The following is a 23,733-nucleotide window of genomic DNA, read 5'->3' on the forward strand; positions in this document are numbered from 1 at the left end:
CCATAAGATCTCATTTGCCGGGCCTCGTTCAGATTCGGTCATTCCCAGGATTCGCAGCTTCTCCTCGGGTGGTTTCTGGGCCAAGTGACACCCCCAGCGCCCGCCACTCGCCCGAGGATGACTCCAACGCGGCCCTTACCTGGCGATCTTGTCCGTGCAGGACATAGTGACGAGCTGTTCCCCCAGCAGCACGCCGTCCCACGTCTGAACCGCGTTGTGGCTCCGGACGGGGATGGTCCCTTCGCCTGACTCTATCTTGGTCCGCAGGTGTCCCCGGAACTTCCTGACCACGTGCTTGCTGCTGTTTACTGGGGGGGCAAGAAGCAGCCGGTGAATAACGCGAATCATGGCACCTCAATGGCAGCCGGGGCTCCCGGTCGCCAAAGAAATGGCCAAGATGGCCAGAGAGGCCCTGTCGCTTGTAATAGTCGGTGATAAGCGAAGCGCTTAGTACAGTGCACTATACGCAGTAAGCACTCAGATATCATCGATGGACTGACTGATGTTGTGGGGGATTGGCCACTGAGATATTCCAGCGCTTAATACAGCGCCTCGCACATAGTAAGTGCTTAACAAATACTATAATTTTTATCCAACAACCCTAGAGGGCTGTAGCCTTTTAAAACTAGACGACACTTACCAACCTCAAGTTCTGGCTGTGCTACAATTTAGGAGTGGCTCTTTTGCAATGTCGTACAGGAAGTTTTAAGTAGTGCTCGGTTTTAGGTTCTTTCCTCCCCATTCGCCCTCCCTGTCCACATTGCGGTACCACATACAATCTAGACCAACTGAGCCCCAGTCCCTCTCTGCAGATGTGGAGGGTGTGTTGGGGGGGGGGCGGCGGGAAACAGGTCATTTTAAGATCTTGGAGGCTGCTCCCTGCAGAGGAGGTGGGTTTCCACGACACCCCTGACCTCAACTTGGGATGCGCTTTGGTTGGGAATGTGAGTCCCTGCCCCTCCTGCCCCTCCCACCTCCGGCATTTTGACATCTGAGATTTTATTTGTTTTCAAAAACAATTAACACCTTTTTTTTTCCTGTTTTCAGGTACTATAGAGAGACTTTATAGTTTGAAACTTATTTTATGTAAGCCTTAGGTAGGAGCTGGATCTTTTGGAACCCAAATGTACTGTCGGAAAAGTTGTGAGTTGGAATGAGAAGCAGGATTGTGGGGACTCTTATGTGATAGTAAAGTCTAAGGAAATCTCACCGCAAGGAAAAAATACTGTAGTTTTTCAACAAGGCCAAGCATTAGTTTCCATTTCACATGTCTGAGAAGCAGCATGGCCTAGTGAAAGAGCACAGGCTTGGGAGTCAGAGGACCTGCGTTCAATTCCAGCTCTGCCCTTTGCTGTTGGGACCTTGAGTAAGACGCTTAACTTCTCTGTGCCTCAGTTCCCTCACTTGCAAAATGGGGATTCAATTCCTGTTCTCCTTCCTACTTTGTTAGCCCCACGGGAGACCTGATTGTCTTGTATTTACCCCAGTGCTTAGTACAGTGCTTGACACACAATAAGCACTTAAATACCATTCTTATCATTATTTCTATTTCTGCTGTGAACTCCCGCCTGCTGGTGGTTCTGTGCACTGTTAATGTGAAATCCACCCGAGGGGCTGTATGTGCCCACAGTGAGAAAATAAATCCACAGTGTTACTAGTAATAATAATAATAGTGGTATTTGTTAAGCGCTTACTATGTGCAGAGCACTGTTCTAAGCGCTGGGGGAGATACAGGGTCATCAGGTTGTCCCACGTGAGGCTCACAGTTAATCCCCATTTTACAGATGAGGTAACAGGCACAGAGAAGTGAAGTGACTTACCCACAGTCACACAGCTGCCAAGTGGCAGAGCCGGGATTCGAACTTATGATCTCTGACTCCCAAGCCCGGGCTCTTTCCAATGAGCCACGCTGCTAGAAAACGTGGTATTTGTTAAGCACCCCTTGAAGCTCCATTCATTCATTCAATCGTGTTTATTGAGCGCTTACTGTGTGCAGAGCACTGTACTAAGCGCTTGACCAAAGAGGTAAGTTCAAGACAAAGGAGGCGGTTCTTCACCTAGCCGGTAGTAAGCCTCTGGCCCTCATTATTACAGGAAAGTAAGCAGGCTGATAATATCAATTGGATCAATAAGTGATTCGATAAATTCACGTAAGCTCATTAATGGCAGGGAACGTGTCTGTCAATTCTGTTGTACTGTACTCTCCCAAAGCGCTTAGTACAGTTCTCTGCACATCCTGAGCATTCAATCAATACTACTGATTGACTGGCAGAGCATGTGTCTGTTTACTCTTATACTGTACTCTCCTAAGCACTTAGTATGGTGCGCTGCACACAGAATGCGCTCAATAAGTACGACTGAATGAATAAATTGATCGAGCTAGGTCTCTAACGAGCTATTAGAGGAAAGATTGTGAGGGGGAAAATTAGGAATGCTAAAAGGCTCAAGGGCCATAAGCGATACAGCTAGGAGGGGTCACTTTAGGGTGAAGATAAGGGAGTTGAAAGGTGCATCCTACCACGAGGAAGGGTGGACAGGAGGGCAAGCCGCCTCGGAACCTGATCTGAAAGGATCATCGGTCTGAGGCAGTAAGGCGTTCCTGACATTTTATGTATCCTCCCGACGTTTTATGTCCCTTGCTTGTGATTTTCAGCAACTGGAGAAGCAGGGTGGCAGTGGGGAGCATTTGAAAATACAAAGGCAGGAAAGAGGGACAAGGGCCATTTGATTCAAGCTTCACGGGAGGAGGGTCCCGCATTTGGGGCAGACCCACCAACCCTGCTGCCAGTTCCACCACTTGGGTGTGACGGGGGCTTCCAATTTAGGAACGCTGGAGAGGTTGGAAAGTCTCCATGTCTACCCACTCTGTTGTACTGTCCTCTCCCAAGCGCTGAGTACAGTGTTGTGTCTATAGCGAGCGCTCAAAAGATGCTGCCGATCGATTCAGTTCAAGGGTCTCGGCCACCCCTGGTCCACATCCACGGTCCAGAGCCTCCAACAGAGCCCCGGAGCTACACCCAAGGGACTACCTTATCCAGATCCACCCCAAAACCCTGAAGAGCCAGTTGATTTACAACAAAGAGTATTTTCCGAGAGCTGAAAGGGCCACAGGTTTGGCGCGCATAAACGCAGTTGGTTCTTCCTCTTCCTCTAGAGATATCTCCCAATTTTGACAAAAAAAGTCTTCCCAAGCTCCTCCCCACAGTCACTGCAAAAGTTAATCTTACATCGGGCTGACATCACATCCTCTTGATGTGCGCGGAAGCACCAGATCAGATTTGCATTATAAACTTGCACCCCGCAATTAACTTCAAGTTTTCTGGCTGGAATGGTCTTTCTCAAAGAACCACGCGGAGCCCTCTCCCGGAGCATTTATTTGTGGATCTTTAAGTCGCAAGCTGCAGACTCTCCAGCTTCTCCCCTGTTTGCTCTGATCAAAGCCCCTGTGACTCTGAGTACTTCTGATCCCCCAGCACCAGTCCCCTGTGGCTTATCTCAACTAATTGCAGGAGTCGTGGGAAGTTGAAGATGCCACTTCAGCCACAGCAAAATGTCAATCCAACCAGAAATTAAAGGGGACTGATTTTAAATCACTTGGAGTGGCTCTGTCGGGCATCCAAGACTAGAGGGTGCCCCAAATATAAAGGTCTGCATGTCGAACACACGCAAACATCCAGAATCCGATGAAGTCTTTGGAGCAGTGCCTGAACGACTGAACTTTCTGCAGAGGCTTTGGGTTGATAATCCTTACCTTTGGGAGAGGAAGGTGGGGAGGGGTTGAAAGTGGCTTTAGCGAAAGTCTGGGCTTATCTTTTATTTACGGGGTGATAAATGGCTATTACAGAGGATCACGGGAGTAAAAATCAAGTCCAAAGCCCACTCGTGGATTATTTTTTTTAAAGTGGTTTTTTAAAGAGATCAGGGAGGGAGAAAGGATGAAAGGAGATAGGGGAGGAGGAGGAGGAGAGAGGGATGGGGAGAAAGACGATGAGAGAAAGAAGCAGCGTGGCCTAATGGAAAGAGCACAGGTCTGGAAGTTAAGGACCTGAGTTCTAATCCCACTGGTTCTTCCATTTGCCTGCTGTGTGACTTGGGGCAAGTCACTCAACTTCTCTGTGCCTCGACAGAATCCCATAAAGAAAACCAGATGCCCTTCCATACCTCTGCCACAAGGATAAAAGGAGATGTGAAAGTGTTTTGAGTTCACAGAAAGGGGTTCAAACTTGCGTGTGACTAGCCTGCCGGGGCGATGGAAGAGCAAACTCTTTTTGCATCCTCACCCCGATTCTCCACTCCCACCCACCCCAAGTACCTCCTCGTCCCCATGGTTTTCGACCGGTGGAGAGAAGGTAGCAGGAGGGAAAGCAGACTGTAGTGATGCACCGATTAAGAAGCAGCATGGCCGAGTGGACAGGGCCCACGACGGAGAGTCAGGAGGCCTGGGCTCAAACCCCGCCTTTACCACTTGTCTACTGGGTGATTCTGGGCAAATCACTTAACCTCTCTGTGCCCCGGTCTCCTCATCTGTAAAACGGAGTTTGAGACTGTGATCCCCTAGTGGGAGAGGGACTGTCTGATTTGATTGGATTGTATCTACCGCAGCGCTTGACACTTAGTAAGCACTGAACAAATATCACAGTTGTGATTATTATTGTTATTATTGCCGAACCACGGTCGGGTTTTACCAGCGGCCCATCCATGGTGCTGTGGGCACCGTTAGCTGAGGATCCTGAGCAGAGCTGTGCCCGCCCTTAGCTAGTCTGTGGTGGGTAGAAGGGACAGACACACGGGCATCCAACCACGCGAACTCCACGGGGCCCCAGAAACCCAACCGAGTGACGGTTGTGGCCCGGTGGGGCCTTTTTGCCAAGAGACACAGAGAAACGGCACGGCCTACTGAAAAGAGCACGGACCTGGGAGTAAGACCTGGGTTCTAATTTCGGCTCCGCCACTTATCTGCTGTGCGACCTTGGGCAAGTCACTTCACTTCTCTGTGCCTCAGTTACCCCATCTATAAAATGGAGATTAAGACTGTGAGCCCTCTGTGGGACATGGACTGGGTCCAACCTGATTAGCTTGTATCTACCCGGTGTTTAGTACAGTGCCTGGCAAATAGTAAGCGCTTAGCAAATACCATTAAAAAAAAGAAAAAAAGTGTCGCCTTACAGTCAGTGGTGATTTCGTAGGGAGAGTTGAGGCGTGCGTCTCCGCAGGGAGAAGTGCTCACGTACAGATGGAACAGAACATTCTCTTTCAGCCTGAAGCCTCCCTCTTTTAATCGCATGAAGATGGATCGTTCCCAGTCCTCTCGCCGTTTGCTGCCACCAGAAAGAGACTCCAGGTCATCTATTACGCTCCAAATCAGAAACTTATTTATCTCAGGAATGCTTTGCCTTTTCCTTCTAAACATTTCCCTCCCCGACCCTTGGTACCGTGTTCTTCCTGCTGGGGATATACCCTGTGAAATATTCACGAGATGCATGGAACACCACATGACAACCGGAAACAGCAAAGTCCATCCTAGTTCCTCCGCCTTCTCCCTAAGGCAGAGGGTGCCTTCACAGGACCCCTCCTGCCGAAGGCCTCCTCTCCCCTCGATGGGCTCTCTCCGTCTCCGAGTTTGCCGACGTTCCACCATTACGGTGTCCAGGTGAGACGCTTGTTCCGAAGACCCTCGGTAGGAAATACACCTTCTTGTTGGGGAGAGAGACTGAACCGAGGAGGCCGGGATTAAAAGGCATGATGACTTTGAAGAAATCAGGCCTCCTTTATCTAATGAAGGGCTTCCCCCTTTTCTCTTCAGCCAACCATGACTAAAGGAATCTGCTCAAGGAAACTTCAGTCTCCCAAGGCATCTTTGATGGGCAGAAACTCCAGCCTGGGAAAAGCGACCCCTCCTTTTGGGAGCCACTTTAGCTGCTGCGGGGGGACAGAGTAGGCCAGGATTACAGCTTCGGTCCTGGGCCCATTCACCTGCCTCAGGCAGGGGATGCCTTTCCTTCTCATGAGTATCTCTCTGACCCAGAGGGGAAAAGCAGGCGTGGTCTGGCCACGAAGGAGTCCGCTGAGCTGAATGCATTTCTGTGTTGGGCAGTGACGAGAAGGGAATCCTCTGCAGGCTGGATGCCCGATCGAGAGGAAAGAACCTGCGCCTACGAGTCAGGTGACCAGGTCTTTGATACTGGCTCCGCCTCTTTGACACTGAAGAGCTTGGGCAAGTTACTTAACTTCTCTATGCCTCAGGTTCCTCACCTGCAAAATGGGGATTAAATACTTGGTCTCCCTCCCTCTGTGTCCAAACTGATTATTTTGCATCTACCATAACAGCACAGTGCTTGGGCACAGAGTAACAGACACCTTGGGCACAGACTCAGTATTTAGCAAATATCACTATTATTATCATTATTATAAATCCTGGAGCTGAGAGGAATGATAATCTGTGGGCCTCTTTCCAGCAGCTGCGATTTCCCATGAGCCAGCGCAGCTTGGCACCACTGCAGGGCCACGTGACACTTGACCAGGGAGAAGGTAACATTGATCCAAAAAACATAATAGTGTAACTGAACACGCTCTCAACCTCGATCGATGCAATTATATTTTTCAGAGAGAGTAATACCCGTGCGTCCTGAGAGACACTGGTGCCATTTCGTAACAGGGGGCCAGTTTGGGGATTAATATTGGAGGGTGAGGGAAATACTGATTTCAGAGAAACCCAAACTAAAGGAAGCCCAGATTAAGCCAGAACAAGCCCTGGGTGCTTCACTCCTTTCGGGCCTATCCTTTTGCCCTGGGCTAACGAATCCCCTTCTGTTTAATCAATTCCCTTCTCTGTCCATGTAACTGGAATGATTAATCAGGTGGAGAAATTCCTCCACTGGAAGTTAACTGAACCTAAAAGGATGAAACAAAACATCAACACAACAGGGGGGCCGGGCTTTTGCTTCCCCTGATTTCTCCTCATGACCAAGCTGACAGTTTCAGCATCAGAATGGAGGCGCAGTAATCGTCCACATTTGGATCCAGGCGCCGCTGTGTTCCCACCAAGAATCCTGTCCTTTGGCAAATCCTCGAGCGTTTTACTGCTCAACATCACTCAAGCGTGTGTGTGTGCGCCGGAGTAATTGTCTATTGCGATGACACATCAGCCGAGGAAGGTCTTTATCAGGTAAGGAGGAGAAGGATGACCTGTCTTTCAACCTCTCGGCTAGTAAGCACCGAAATGAGGCCAGGACTTCCAGGACCATCGATGGGCCTCATCAAACTTCCACTTGAGGGTTTCCCTTGTGGGAAAGGAACGTGTCTACCAAGTCTGTTAGACTGGAGGGTGCCCAAGTGCTTCGTGCAGTGCTCTGCACCCAGCAAGTGCTCAATAAATACGATTGATTCCTAGCTAATCATTACTGCTGAAATATAAATTATTTATATGAATGTCTGCCTCCCCAACTAGACTGTAAGCTCGTTCTGGGTAGGGAACGTGCAGCGTGGCTCAGTTGAAAGAGCCCGGGCTTCGGAGTCAGAGGTCATGGGTTCGACTCCCGGCTCTGCCACTTGTCAGCTGACTGTGGGCAAGTCACTTAACTTCTCTGTGCCTCAGTTACCTCATCTGTAAAATGGGGATTAACCGTGAGCCTCACGTGGGACAACCTGATTACTCTGTATCTCCCCCAGCGCTTAGAACAGTGCTCTGCACCTAGTAAGCGCTTAACAAATACCAACATTATTATTATTACTGTACTCTCCCAAGCGCTTAGTTCAGTGCCTTGCACACAGTAAGTGCTCAATAAAGACAACTGATTGATTACATATGATTGGCTGACTGAGACATAAAGGCACCCGACCCAAGTCTATGGCAGGGCTAACTCCGCTTTGCTCTGGCTACCGGCCCCTCGTCAGCCACAGCAGAGACCGTCTCGGCAAGGAACCGCCAGCGCTCTTGTTTCCAGGACGTATCTGTTCCCCAGACATCCACGGGGCTTTTCTCGGGAGCCGCTAGGACTCCATTTACCTCAGGTGTAGCTCCAGCTGCGAGTAGAGGAAGTGAACGAAAGCCCTCCTTGCTATGATCTCAGCATGGCAGTCGTTGACCACGAGCCCCTGGTCGTTGATGTATTCGCCATTGATGCACTTGGTGCCTGAAGACAGAGCGATGACCTGAGCTTGTCGGACGTCCAAGCCTGCAGAGACGGAGACAGAGAGAGGCCTTCGGTGTTGCTTGGAGCGGAATGGGATCCCACCGCCCCTCGGCTGCCGCGCCGTCCCCAGTGATGGCCAAGGGGCTGCCGAACGCTTGAAGAGAAAGATGCTCTCCTCTTTGAGTCACTGGGTTGACACGGAAGCTGCTGCCGGCATGGCTCCCCACGCCAGTCTCACACCGAAGCTTTGCCACAAGTGCCCTAGTCAGAATGGATTGGGTAACGCTACCTTGGGAGAGCACACCCCCTAACAGCCTCAATAATGACCCCCTCAGACTCTCCAGTGACCAAGTGGCTATCCAGGGATCCTGGAATCTAACCCCAGCTCTGCCACTTGCCCCTGTGTGACCTTGGGCAAGTCGCTTAACTTCTCTGCGCCTCAGCTTCCTCGTCTGTAAAATAGAGATGAGATACCATTCTCTTTCCCCCTTAGACTGTAGCTCTGGGACGGGGACTGTGTCTGAACCATCCTGTATCTACCCCAGCATTTAACGTAGTGCTTGGCCCAATAAACACTAACCAAATACCACTGTTATTATTATTGTTTCAATTTTTACATCAGTGTGTTACAGTGCTGCGATGAGGAATCACTGGCCTATTGGACAGTGGTGCCTTTTGCCTCATCTTGGCCAGGTGAGACGGCGTTTCTCAGGCGGAGATGTAATCTCAAGTTGATGGTTGTTAGTTAGAAACACCGAAGCAAGAGGAGTAAGTTTGGGATATTAGATGATGCATCTGTAGCCAACAGGTTGGGCGTGAAGGAGAATACCATCTCCTGGTTCTCCTCTCCATCCCAACACCACGGTTACACATGGATGCTAAACTGGAGGATTTACGCTCCAGAGCAGTTCTAAAGTCCCACGCTAGAAACCAGTACAGTCTGGTGTCAGGCAAAAGTTAGGCCTTCTTACTTTGTGGAACTCTTTATGCAAAATTATGTAAAACTCCTACAACAGACTCAAGACCTCAATCACTTGAAACCTTTTGGGAAGTGGAGTTGTATTTTAGAAGCCAAACGATCAGCTGCAAAGGGATGAAATCCATTCCACCCAGGAATTGCAGTTAAAATGCAAGAACCGCCAAAGGCTACAGGATACGGGGGCTGCAATTCCATATGGGCCTGCCATACCACTCCAAAATGCCCGCTCTTCTGATTTACCTGTCTTAACCGGGCTTTGTGCTGAAGCCCAAACAAATCTCTAAATCTTTAGAATTCAAGGTTCCGTAGCTCCGAAGGACTTGGAGACACACTGTATCGTGTGTACATCAATCTGTGCCTTAGAGAGCTTGTAAAAGCACATAACATCTGCTCTAAGGTCTACCACCGAATGCCACCAGGGAAGAGTTAAAGGCGCATTGATCCAAGGCCACAGAGCAGTCCCACTTGAGTTATGGCCCAAAGTTCATCTAATCGCATCCCTTTTCAGTATCCTATTACACTGATTGATTCCGGGTAGGGGGAGAAAGGAGAGGGGACGCAGAACCAAAACAACATTAAAAAAATTCTGGTCCAGTGGCATCTCATCAACAAGGGACCAAGTAGCAGGGGGCCTTAAATTCCCAGTTGATAGTTCTAATTGTTGGTTCTACATACACCAGGGACGGTGAGCCCCAAAGTGAGAACTGAACAGAGACATGATCAGCCCAGAACGCCTCAGCTAAGAAGGCTCTGTGCTTAGAATAAAAGCAATCTCAGTGGGAGGGACTGCTTCTCCTGCTGAAATGCTTGAGGCTGTTCCTCTAGCACAAGGAAGAAAAATGAGCTTCGCTTGGAATGAGGTTAATTTTTTTTATCGTATCTATTAAGCGCTCATTATATGCCAGGCACTGTTCTAACTGCTGGGGTAGATACAAATTAATGAGGTCAGACAAAGTGCCCGTCCCACACGGGGCTCAAAGTCTTAACCCCCATTTTACAGATGAGGTAACTGAGGCATAGAGAAGTTAAGTGACTTGCCCACGGTCACACAGTAGACAAGTGGCGGAGCTGGAATTAGAACCCACGCCCTCTGACTCCCAGGTCCACACTGTTTCACATTTCTCATTCCACCATTCACCTACTGGCACGTTTTCTCAAAGCGGGTAGCTCAGGGGCCTTCCAGCTGAGAAAGGTTCAGGAGGCTAAATCGATGCTCATTTATAAAGAGCTGATCCTTCAGTGAGTCGGGTGATCAAATGTCTACTCTAGTGAACATCCCAGACAGTCCGAAATCTGAGAGTGAGTTGCTCCCCCGTGGAATTTAGTTTACCTACCTGGGCTCCAGGCAGGGAAACAAGGTCCCAGCCACGGTTTGCAAAGTTCCACGTGTGCCTATGAGGAAGGATCTCATGGCTAAAATCGTTAGTGCAGCCTGAAGGATGGTGTCGATACTGGAGCGTGAACAGTGAGTCTGAGTTTTCCCCGGGGATGGGGGATGGAGAGGGAAGGAGGAGACAGTGTCTTCTCATCAAACTTGGCAACAGGGCTACTTATCTGTCTGGAGCTGGGCCACAAAACCAGCCTAAGGAAGCAGTGTGGGTTCCAGAAACGGGTATGGGCCTGGTAGTCCGGGGACCTGGTGTCTAATCCCAGCTCCGCCACTTGCCTGCTGTGTGACTTTGGGCAAGTCACTTAACTTCTCCTCGCACCTGTTTCCTCAACTGTAAAATGGGAATGAAAAGCCCGTTCTCCCTCACACTTAAAGCATGAGCCCCCATGTGAGACAGGGACTGTGTCCGGCCTGATTAACTTGTTCCTATCCCAGTGCTTAGAACAGTACTGGACACATAGTAAGCACTTAGCAAAATACCATAATAATTATTATTATTGGAAAGGTGAGGGCTGAGAAGAGATAGGACTGAATTTTATCAGTCTGGTCCTGTAATGATCTTGTAATGCAATTCCTCAGCATTCTCCTCGTCAGCTTCTTGAAGCCAATTTCAAGTGGTAGAGGAAATGGGGGAGACCGGGGGTGTGCGTGTGTGTGTGTGTCTTTCTTTACCTGACCAGGTGCTCCAGTTACTGACAGACTCCACACCACTGCTGCTTTTACCACAAACAATACCTGCCCATTTTTCTTTGGCTTATTATTCGTGGTATGAAGCGGTTGGTATGAATGATCTAGTACATCAAAACAGACTGCACTCCAGTATTTACTAAGAAACTAGGATTATGCTGTTTTTAACGACAATGTTTTTTTCTTTTCATAGTGAGACCTTCTGGAGTGCTCCGCGAGGGAGGGGGATGTCGGGGGAAAACCTATATCTCCTGAGTAACGGGCTCTCGACGAAGTCAGGAAAAGCTCTGGTGTGTGAAAACATTCCTCGATCAAAACGCTTTCCAAGTTCGACACCAAATGCTTGGCCCGAGGACGAAGTGCCTTGAAAAATTAACATCCAAAAAAAAATCAGTTGCATTTATTGAGTGCCTAGTAGGTGCACAGCACTGTACACAGCACTTGAGAGAGTATGAGACTGTAAGCTCTTCAAGGACAGGGATCAAGCCTACCAACTCTACTGTACTCTCCCAAGTGCTTAGTAGAGAGCTCTACTCTTAGTAAGTGTTCAAAAAATGCCACTGATTGATTCCAAAAAGAGATAGAAGCCAAGCTCCTCACTTCCTAAAGAACAATTTTTGTGTACATAACAATCACCAAGTCTTTGACTACTAGGAGGCTGTTGAGACTAGCTCTTTGTATTAATTACCACAATACAATACAGGCATATGTATCCATGGCACGTTGCAACATTCTCTGGAGGGGGAAAAAGCACCTACTAGAAATTTTCAATACAACCAAAGCCAGAGTTTGGATCTTGGATCCGGTGGCTTGGGTGAATACAAATTTGGATGAGAAGGCCTGAAACTTATATCAACAGTTCAGCCAATATCTCAGCTCCCACAATTACCTGGCCAAGAGCACCTCAAATGAAGGAAGCAAAAATGACCACGTTTACCTGTAACTAATTATCAGCACTGTTTTCTTGCAATTCACCTAGTTCAACAAAAGAAGCAATGTAGTCTAATGGCCTGAGAGTCAGGAGACCTGGCTTTTAATCCCAGCTCCGTGACCTTGGACAAGCCACTTAACTTCTCTGATTCCTCACCTGTAACATGGGTATAAATACCTGATCTCCCTCTGCCTTAGGCTGCGGGATATGGACGATACCCAACCTGATTATCTTTCATTTACCCCAAGATTTAGGACAGTGCTTGGCACACAGTAAGAGCTCAACAAATTCCACTATGATTCTTTTTCTTCCTCTTCATGATACTGACATTAGAGGGACAGCAATTCTAACTCCATTATAAGTGCTTAACGAATACCAAAAAATCTCCAACAAACTCATTTGAAAGAAGCTCTAGACTGCAAGATCCTTGCGGGCATGGATCGTGGCTACCAACTCTCTTTTACTGTACTCTCTCAAGCACTTAGTACAAGTAAGTGCTCAATAAATACCATGGATGAATTGCAATTTCACACTGCTACCGGGTTTTCCTACACTTTCTGATTTGGGGGGAAAATTACAGTCATAACAATACAGAGTTTACAAGAATGAAATTCCAAGTGAATAATACCAACCTAAAAGAAACAGCATATGCTTTAGAAATTCGAAAAGGAAAAGATCTTTTTAGAACGTATAACAGAAAGTACGTATAACAGAATTGGCAGACGCATTCCCTTACCACAACAAGCTTAAAGAAGGGGCTTACTATCTAGACGGATTGAGACTGAGAACCACCACATGTAAGGAAGGAAATAAGTACTCGCTTCCAACATACGGGGCAAAATGTGGCACTTGTGACAGTCTCATGGGGAAATATCTGACAAGAGTTAGGGGTAGTGGACTTGGGAAAGAGGTACTTAAAATTGGGAGCAGGATCTGCGTCTTGTCTCTTCCAAGTCCAGTCCAATCTTCACTCTGCTGCCCGGATCATTTTCCTACAAAAACGTTCAGTCCTTTTTTTCCCCACTCCTTAAGAACCTCCAGTGGTTGCCCATCCACCTCCACATCTAACAGAAACGTCTTACTTTAAAGCACTCAATCACCTTGCCCTGTCCCTTATCTCATCTCGCTGCTCTTCTACTACATCCCTGCCCACACACTTCGCTCCTCTAATGCCAACCCACTCAATGTACCAGGACCTCGTCTATCTCGTGGCCGATCTCTTGCCCACATCTCATCTCCGGCCTGCAAAGCTTCCCTCTTCATATCCTACAATTACTCTGCCTTCTGCAAAGCCTTATCGAAGGCACTTCTCCTCCAAGAGGCCTTCCCTAACAAAGCCCTCATTTCCTCTTCCCCCATTCCCTTCAGTGTCACCCCGATTTGCTGCTGTTATTCACCCCTCCCTCAGCTCCGCAGGCCTTATGTAGATATCTGTACTTTTAAAATTTATATTAATGCCTGCCTTTCCCTTCTAGACTGCAAGCATGCTGTGGGCAGGGCACGGCTATTCCAACTCTATTATACTGTACTCTCCCAAGCGCTTAATACGGTTCTCTGAACACAGTAAGTGCTCAATTAATATGATTGGCTGATTGGAATGCTTAATGAAAAAGTCATGGGATAAGTTAGTCTAAGAAGAGTCCTTGTGGAACTGCCTTGATTTTGAAGAACAAAAACCTTTCTATATTTTTACATTTACCCAGGGTGCTCGGTGCTAAGGCCACATCCCTCAGAGAGCCACCGTGATGATAGCTGGTTAACAACTAATAGATGGGGAAATCTGCTTTCTCATTCATGTATTCCAGAACGACTCCTCATCCGACGACTAACTCATTCTCTCACATCAAGGAGGAGAATTGGCAACATTTGGGTTTGATTGATAAACTGGTTTTTTTTCTTCTGATGACAATGATTGACATAAAATACTATTCACCACCGGCAGAGCCAGAAATAATGAGACCTGGTGAATAATTCATAGGTCCTGATATTTTAAGTGGGGCAGCTACTCTGGCTGGTAAGCAAAAATTTGGCGCTTTCTCCTTTTCGTTTTTAAGAGATCAGTCACAAGGATTTTCTATTGTTCCCTGAGGTTTAAAAAAAAAAAATTGGAATCCTTGTGAAATGGCTCAGCAGAGTGACCATGTTTGCTCTATGCCAGGACTGAAGCCTTTGCCCCATCTTTGATTCATTTGAGCGCTTTTTTTTAACGGTATTTTTTTTAAGCATTTACCACGTGTCAGACATTGTACTAGGCGCAGGGGTAGATACAAGCTAAACTGGTTGGACACAGTCCATGTTACTTATAGGGCTCACAGTCTTAATCCCCATTTTTACAGATGAAGGAACTGAGGCCCAAAGAAGTGACGTGACTTCATCGAGGTCAAAGAGCAGACAAGTGGCGGACCTGAGATTAGAACCCAGGTCCTTGAATGTTTCCTATGTCAGTTGCAGGGCAGAGGCTCCTAGGAGCTCCTCCACCCAGGCCTGCAGTGGAACTCCGTGACTCTGGTCTCCTCAACTATGTGATAATGGCTGTTCATTACACCCCTTAGCGCTTCTCGTCAGGAATTCTGAGAGAATCAAGGAGAAAATGCCTATGAAATAACTCACTAAATATTAGCATCACTGTACCCATTTAGCAGGTCAAAGAACATGACCCTTTCAGCATTGATCTTCAACTAGTAGAGATTGAAGGTGGATAATAATAATTATGGCATTTACTAAGCACAAAGTACTGGGTTAGATACCAGGGCATGAGATTGGGCACAGTCCCTGTCCCACATGGGGCTCATCCCACTTTTCAGATGAGGAAACTGAGGCCCAGAGAGATAGAGCGACTTGCCCAAGGTCACACAGCAGGGCAGGGGCAGAGCTGAGACGGAAACCCAGGTCTTCTGACTCCCAGTCCCAGGATCTTTCCACTAGACTGGGCTGTCAGAAATGTGAAATACTGGGCCAAATCCATTTATCTGGAAGCTGTTTTCAAAACTACATGTGTTCCAAAGTGTTACACGCAAACAATCCAATTTTATTGTTTGTTTGGAAAGTAAACAAAACCTGTCCGATGCAAATGCTTACTGCAGGCTGGCTTCCTTACCAGCAAAACGTGGGTGAGCTGGAGTCGGCATGCAATTTTTCTTACTGGGGAAGAATTCAATGGCTTCAAAGTGAGATTTATCCTCTCCACCCCCTACCCCTGTGTTACAAGTTGAGCTCAACTCTCCCCTTCATCTGCTTAGGGAAGGGCCAAGTCTCTCTGTAGGGTTGTAGGTTGTAGGCTTCTGTCTTACCCTTTTGGAGGAAACAAAGAAGATTTGGTAGCTGGGTGGGGGCTGACCTAGATCTCTGCAGGAGGGGCCGCTGAGCCTCTGAGGATAGAGGCCTGAGGCTCGGTGGGGAGGCTGAAGGGGGCTAAGGCAGGGACTCTTCCACTAGCACGTTCCCAACAAGGGGAAGAGGTAGGTACCGCTACCAGGAGCATCTTCTCAGTCCTCTGCTACAGGCTGTACAGCCCAGGGGAAAGCTGCTGACTTCCTGTTTCCATTCTCCCCTCCTGCCAAGCCTAGTTTTGGCCAGAGGGGAGGACTGTAGGAAAAAGGAAGGGGCATAGGACATCTTCAATCTCCCTCGTGTATTCACAAGAGCACCTGCCAGCGTGTAAGGAGGAAAATCCAGACCATCACTGGCTGACCCAATTCTGATGACGTGTCTTCAATAAGAATGTGTAGTGAGGAATCCCAGAAAAGAGGCTCATGCCAGTTTATCTGTGGGACCATAATTATTTTGCCAATGTCTTGGGTGTACCTAGATCTGGGTTCTCAATCCACCCCCGCCACTGGCCTGCTGTGAGACCTTGGGAAAGTCACTGAACTTCTCTGTGCCTCAGTTTCCTCATCGATAAGGTGGGGATTCAATACCTATCCTCCCTCCTATTTAGAGCGTGAACCCCATAGGGGATAGGGACCGTATCCCACCTGATTACCTTCGATCAATCCCAGTCCTCAGTCCAGGGCTTGGCGCATGTTAAGTGCTTAACAAATATCACAAATATTAGTGCTCTGGGTAGACTTACGGGGGCTCGTATTTATGCCTTCTCATCTTTGTCCCTACACTCATACAATGAAAAGGTTTAAGCTGCCACTCTGGTGTACCTCAGATGATGTTGGCTCCGACATGATCCAGTGCCTGCGTTTTATGAGCCTCCAAATTCACGGTTTAAATGAAAGGTCTAAAATCAATGGCCCATCAATATTCCTGATTCTACTTAGAGGCCAGGCTTTATGAATCTCAGTATGCCTGGAAAGATCCATGGAGACATATTGTCAACTTTCCTTTTCTCCGTTATTTCACTTAGCAATTATTAAGATCAATTCCTTGAGACACGGATGATAATTACCATCTTTTATCACAGCACGAAATTGCTGTTTGGGGGCCTTTTGTCCAGTTCATCTTTATTTCGTGTGGGATAAATGAAAAGACCTCTCTGTTTGCTTTTAAGATCAAAGTGATTGTCAGCCATACAAAAAAAAGGAGCGAGAAAATTGGATCATGGCAGAAAAAAAAAATCTACTTGCAACCTCCCTCCACCTGGCCCTTATGAAGAAAAACTTTCATGAATGCAACATGGGTGATGGAAAAAAAGTTTTGGGCTATATTTAAACTGTCAGGGTTTATCAAATACAAATGGGAAAATAGGTTTTAAATACCAGCCTGATCTTGTTGGCCACGATAATGGGATTCATTTTTCAAGTAAGGATCTTGGCAATAATGTGTCCTAGACAGGCTGACTGACAGGCATTCTTTTGCTTGTCCAAGAAATTTAGATGCAGAGCAAAATGCACGCATGGTTCTATTAATTCTGCTTTCAAAGTCTCCTCGAGGCATGTGCCGCGTGGTGGTTCTCGCTCTTTCTTTGTCTCTGTCTACACACACCCACCCACAAGACACACACACACACACAGATAAACACACAAACACAACGTGCCCCCATCACTGACCCTGACACTGCACTTGCTTCCACAGAAGCTCCTTTCCCACTGCAGGAAGAAGGCAGCATGGCCTAGTGGATACCGCAAACGACTGGGAGTCAGAGGACCTGGGTTTTTCTTTTTCCTGGCTCTGCTACTTGCCTGTTGGGCGACCCTGGGCAAGTCATTGAACTTCTCTGTGCCTCACTTTCCTCACGTGTAAAATGTGGATGCAATATCTGCTCTCCTTTCTACTCAGACTGTGCATCCCAAGTGGGATGAGGACTGGATCCGACCTGATTATCTTGCATCTCCCCCAGGGCTTACTATAGTGGGTTTTATTTTTACGGTATTTGTTCAGCACTTCCTGTGTGCCAAGCACTGTTCTAAGCACTGGGGTAGATACAAGGTAATCAGGTTGTCCCTCGTGGAACTCACAGACTTGGTCCCCATTTTACAGATGAGGTAATTGAGTGGCTTGCCCCAGGTCACGCATCAAACAAGTGGCGGAGCCGAGATGAGAACCCAAGTCCTCTGTCTCCCAAGCCCGTGCTCTATTCACTAGGCCACGCTGCTTCTTTGGGGTGGGGTTCCCCTCTTCCTACTGTTCCTGAGGAGTTCTTGGTTGGGTACCCTTCCTGGACTGACCTGCTGGAGGATCCAGGAGGCAACTGTGAACGTGAAATCAGGAGTTACTCACTGGGGAGAACTGACACTCTGTGCTCCACGGGCTCGTCCTGACCGGAAGAGGCCCGTGAAAACGCGGGATAAGAAACCGGCCAGAGAGAGCTGGGAGTCGTCGTTTATTTCTCCCTCAGTGTTCGTCCCTTCCTGCCGATGACTAGTTTGGCACCTTGTGCCGACGAGGCGGGGTCCTAAAGACCCACCAGCCGATGCGCCTGAGGCAGTCACTTTCACACAAACAGGCTTTCCTACCCTGGCAAAAACGGGGCTATTGCCACAAGGTTTTCAAGCCACCTGTGGTCGGTCTCCTTTGCCGTGTCCCAGAGTCACCACGGCTCAGCTGACGAACACTTCCCGTTTTAGACGGAGCTGGATTTGAAAGTGTGAGTCCTCAGGGCTTACTAGGAAGGGGACCAGGGTCAGTTTCCACCTGCCACGCTCCAACATGCCGTATGGAGGCCTTGACTAACCTTTACGGAGCCTCCGGCTCAAAACCAAACCAAAGACCATGTCTCAACTTTTCTTAAAAACAAAAGATAAGAAAAAACACCCAACAACGGGAAAGAAAAAAGGCAGATGCTGGCTTCACTTTTCATCTTGTGAAGAAAGAGCCTTAAGAATACTCCCCTTCTGCTTGCTTCTAAAAAATGCATATAATTAGGTTCCCGTTGTCAAATTCCTTCCCCCAGAGAACTTGCTTAAAGTTTAAATATTTAATGCCGATTCTCCCTGCTTTTTATTTTTCTGTATGAGCTTGAGGATCCCTGACTACCCGAGACCAGGTAAATAATGCATTTCACTCTCTTCAAAACAACCCCCGAATAACCCTACAGCAAGAAAGACAGACAGATTGGAGGGCAGCTTACCTCTGGTCATGACAATTCCTGCAAGGGCTTTGTGGCGGGTTTGCATGGACGTCAAGTTATCTGTCAGCTCCTGAAACTTCTGCGTCACCAGCTGGTAAACTGAGTCGGCGAATTCCTGAAACACAGGACCACAGGGAACTCTCTCACTTGGCTGAGGAGAAGCCGTGGACAACCAGACCGGTACTTTAAATCCAGTGGGTCAGATTCTTGTGGACAGGGGGTATATCGCTTGTTTCGTACTTCCTTAGTGCTTATTCATTCATTCAATAGTATTTACTGAGCGCTTACAATGTGCAGAGCACTGTACTAAGCACTTGGAATGAACGAGTCGGCAACAGATAGAGACAGTCCCTGCCGTTTGACGGGCTCACGGTCTAATCGGGGGAGACGGACAGACAAGAACAATGGCAATGCTTAGTACAGTGCAGGGCACTAAGTGGGTGCCCATTAAATACTATTACCGCCACTGTTCAAACACAGTTCCAACTCACTCTCATTTCCTCCCAGACACAACCTTTTGCTGCACCTTGGTCGGGACTCTTCTGCTTCCGTCCCCCTCATTCATGCTGTCATCCCATCTCTCCAGGTTCAAAATCCTCCTTAAATCCCATCTCCTCCAGGTTTTCCCTGATTAATTTTCCGGCCCCCTATGATGGATAAATCCATCAGCCAACTTCAGCATTTTTGAACTTCTTTAAATGTCCATTCCCAGCACTTTTGTATATATATTTATTCACTTCTACATTTAATTTTTTAGACTACTCTAGCTGCAAACATCTTTATGTCCATCTGCCATTAGAGTGTAAGCTCCTTTTGGGAGAGCAACATGCCACTCAGGATACATTGCACATTATAGGCTGGGGTGATCACCAAAGGGCAGGTGACACATTATAGCCCCATGAGACCCCCAGGGCACGCTGCCCATTTACAGCCTGATGACCCCCGCCCCTCTCCCGCAGGGCTGCTGGGGATGTTGGTGCCACTGGGAAGAAGGCAGAAACAGAGGTGGGGGGAATATCTTCCTCTGCCCTTGCTCTTCTCCCTTTCTTCCCCCACTCCCCCACCCCCCTCCTCCTTCTTTTCTGTCTTTTCCCCTTTGAGGTCCAGAGGGCTCCCTGTTGGGCTGGTGGAAATCTGGTTCTTTTTATCCCAAAGCAAAAGCCTAGACAGGAGCTCCCCCTTCTTGACCCCGACAGTCAAAGCCACATTTGTAGGATACCAAATAGCCCCCTGTTGAATTAAAACAGTCACGTCTCCTTCTCACTGAGGATTTAGGCAAGACTCTAACCCAGTGAGTCAGATTCCCTCTCCGCCGCTGGGCCTAATCGGCCCTAACAGTTTCTTATCAACTCCACTGTACTGTTCTCCCCCAAGCACCTAGTACTGTGCTCAGCACACGGTAAAAGCTCAATAAATACTGTTGATTGACAGATTGAGCCCTGTAGGCTGCGAGGCAAGCATGGCCTAGTGGATAGAGCATGGGCCTGGGAGTCAGAAGGACATGGATTCTAATCCCGGCTCGGCCACTCGCCTGCCATGTGATCTTGGTCAAGTCGTTTAATTTCTCGGACCTCGGTTCCCTCATCTGTAAAATGAGGATTGAGACTGTGAGCCTTATGTGGGACATGGACTGTGTCCAACCTGATTATCTTGTATTTACCTCAGTGCTTAGAACTGTGTTTGGCGCATAGTGAGCACTTAACAAATACCATAAAAAACCAACAAAAAAAGGTACTCGAGGGCAGGGGTCCTGTCTGCTGATTCAGTAGCATTATACTCCCCCAAGCACTAAATACAGTGTTCTGCAAACAGTAAGTGCTCAGTAAATATCTTTGACTGATTAACTCGTTCAAGTCACTGAGAAAAGCTCTAGTGGCTCCACCTGGCAGAGAGCACTGACTTCTTAAACTTGCAACTTGAGCATATTCACGGGCTGATATCCGTTTGACTTTTACAATACGAATGGGGATCAGGGAGAGAAGATTGTGGCTGATTAGTAGATGATGTCAATAATCTGCTGCTCCAGGCTACAAAGGTTAGTCTTGCAAGCCTGCCCCTCGGGTAAGGAGCCACTGGATGCTACACACACGTTTAGGGTGCTGCCCCTTGTTCTCGCTTTCGATTACCACATCCAATGGCCAGCGTCACTTAAACGAGAAAAATCCCTCTTTAAATCAGAACACTTCCCAGTGGAAATTTTTATCCATTCCCAGTACTAATATTTTGAATGGCAAAAACAAATAAAATGTGTTCAAATTTGCAGTGGCATCCTTCAGGGTAAAATTGACATTCAGCACAAGTGGTCAGGATATTAAAATCAATAGATTATAAAGAAGAAAGCCTCTAGTAAATATTTTCTATTGAAATCTTGTCCGGACTTATAGGGCGGAAATATCAGAAAGGTTAGATTTGCATATGGGCGGGGATAGGCATAATTTTTCCAGCGAGAACCGCAGAACGGTCTTCCCGACTTCCCGCCGCTTCATTTTGCAGGAAAATCCTGTCATCCGTGGTGGGGAAAAGGGCCGTGGAGAGTAGGGAATGCAGTGCGGTGCGTCACCTCCATCGGTGGGACAGGCGAGGCTAACTCGGGCCTCTAAACCTCAAGGGAAACATGTCCGTAGCAGGACCATTCCTGGAGCAAAAGTAATTCCTCTGGACAGAAGAGCAGGCCGGGCGAGGTAATTAGAATTGATGGGAGGGGCATCCCTCTGACTTAACGCTTGTCTCTCCAATGTAGGTAGACAGAATTACAATTGAATAAGGAGGCTTCTTCACTTGTCTCTAATGACTCCCCTTCACTGACATTGATGGGAAAAAAGCCATCAGTGTAAAACTCTGGGGCTTTTAGTGTGTGATCGCGATGTCATGGCCACCCTCCAGAGCAGAACGGAACTGTCTGAAGCCGAGGGGCAGAGGTCACAGCTTGAGCTGTTTCTTGGATGAGGCGGGCTCCATCCTTAGCCTTGTGGGGGCCACGCTTCATGGGGAAGCAGCCCCCCCACCGCCGCCACCGGAAGGAGCCGGGGTGGCCATCACAGAAGCAACTGCAGCCATCCGCTGCAGTAAGCCCCCGTGCTTCTCGAGTTCTACAGCTGAACACATTTTACTCTGTGGGTCAGAAGCAGCACGACCTAGTGGAAAGAACAAGGGCCTGGGAGTAGGAGCACCCAGGTTCTAATCCTGGCGCGGCCAACTGCTGGCTCCGTGACCCTGGGCAAGTCATTTAACTTCTCTGTGCCTCAGTTTTCTCCACTGTAAAATGGGGATCAAAAACTTCCTACTTAGACTGTGAGTACTGTGCAGGACAGGGACTGTGTCCAACCTAATTAACTTGTATCTACCCTAGTGCTTAAAACAGTGTTTGACACATATTAAACCCTTAACACACACCATTAAAAAAAAAGTTTGGCCACCCTAATTCTCTGTCTCATTTTAAGCAGGAAAATAGGCATACAGGCTATTTCTTGAGACAGGAAGCCTTCCTCAGGCAAAGAAACTTCAGCAGGATGACGAACAAGCCAGGGCATTCTCCTATAACAAAGACATTATGTCCTCAGAGAACCCGGTATGAGAAACCTGTGTCGGAATATCCACCCATCCATGGAAATCACCTAGGCACCCGAGAACTCACCCCTTAACCATCCTTGGTAATATGTCACATCTTTAAATGCTGTTGCTTCCACAAACCTATAAATTATTTTAGGGTCTGTCTCCCCCAGTAGATTAGGGAAAACACTCAATAAATTCTATAGATTGATTGATTGGGAATTAATGACCGGGGAGGGGAGGAGGCGTAAGACGGTTCCGAGTTCCTTCACGACTAACATTGTTTTGAAGTACATTCCCATGTCAGCGTCGCATCCGTCACTAGTGGAACACTTTGGCTCTCATTGCTATTTTACCATCTCAAGTTGCTGTGAAGTAGGAAAAACACAAAGAAACCGAAAGTAGAATAAGCCTGAGTAACAGACTGGGAAGAGTAGCAGCATCGCACCCTAACCGAGGCCACACAACTGTGCACAACTGTTTGTACGCTTGTTCGAAGTGAAGCAGCTTGGCCTAGTGGATTGAGCATGCGCCTGGGAATCAGAAGGACCTGGGTTCTAATCCCAGCTCCCCCAAATGCCTGCTGTGTGACCTTGGGCAAGTCATCTAACTTCTCTATACCTCAATTACCTCATTTGTAAAAGACCGTGAGCCCCTGTGGCGCTATCCACTAGGCCATGCTGTTTCTTTTATGTCGTCAGTGCCTCGAGGGTCGAAACTCTTGATGATTCGGGAGGAACAATCCAGATCGTGGGTTAGTCATGCTTCTCACCTCTTCTGTTCTCACTGGCTACTCAATTTTCCGGCCAAGAGTCAGAACTGATCTTCTTGCATCTACCCCAGAGCTTATACAATGGGTGGCACAGAGTAAGCACTTAACAAATACCACAACTGTGATTGCTCAAGATCATCTTTTGCCAGGTGCTCAAACAAGTCTCTTAGCAGGAGCTTTAGAGGAAGGTGAAGTGGGAGAAGCTCTCGAAACCTACACCCCGGCATTTCTGGTATTATTATCATTATGGGATATAGTATGTGAAGAGCAACCTCAGGTTGAAAGACCAGTTGGTCCATCATGCTATTTATTGAGCAGAGCTATGCGTGCAGAGCACTGTACCAATCGCTTGGGAGAGTACGATATAACAGAATTAGGGGACACGTTCCCTGTCCCTATTGAATTTTCAGTCTAGAGGGGGAACAGACATTCATTAAATACATCATTTATCACATCTAATTTAGGATATCTAATTTACATATGTATTGTGGGGCTGAGGATGGGGGTGGATATCAAATGTCCAAAGGTCACAGATCCAAGTGCACAGAGAAGGCAGAGCGAGCCGGGGGAAAATGGGGCTTAATCGGAGAAGGCCTCTTGGAGGAGAGGCGACCTTAACGATGCTCTGAAAGTGGAAAGAGTGGTGTTCTGGCGTTCACGGAGGGGGAGGGTGTTCGAGGCCACAGACAATAGGAAATGGGACTCATGAAAGAAATGTATTTTAGGGGGAGGAAAAAACTACACAACCCTCCAATCTAATTGCCCTGACTCTTTAA

General features: G+C 47.8%; 1 protein-coding gene across 1 annotated transcript in view; it reads right to left on the reverse strand.

The window, feature by feature from the left end:
• The window catches only part of ADARB2 (adenosine deaminase RNA specific B2 (inactive)), a 104,115-nt gene that overhangs the window by 25,888 nt on the left and 54,494 nt on the right, over positions 1-23,733 (reverse strand). The window contains exons 3-6 of the mRNA XM_029077602.2: positions 18,637-18,751; positions 8,006-8,174; positions 5,167-5,318; positions 140-308 (exon numbers count right to left, since the gene is read on the reverse strand). Of these exons, the coding sequence (XP_028933435.2) occupies positions 140-308; positions 5,167-5,318; positions 8,006-8,174; positions 18,637-18,751 (605 nt within the window). The remainder of the gene's footprint in view (positions 1-139; positions 309-5,166; positions 5,319-8,005; positions 8,175-18,636; positions 18,752-23,733) is intronic.

Source organism: Ornithorhynchus anatinus, chromosome 13, assembly GCF_004115215.2.
Source record: "Ornithorhynchus anatinus isolate Pmale09 chromosome 13, mOrnAna1.pri.v4, whole genome shotgun sequence".
Taxonomy (NCBI): Eukaryota; Metazoa; Chordata; class Mammalia; order Monotremata; family Ornithorhynchidae; genus Ornithorhynchus; species Ornithorhynchus anatinus.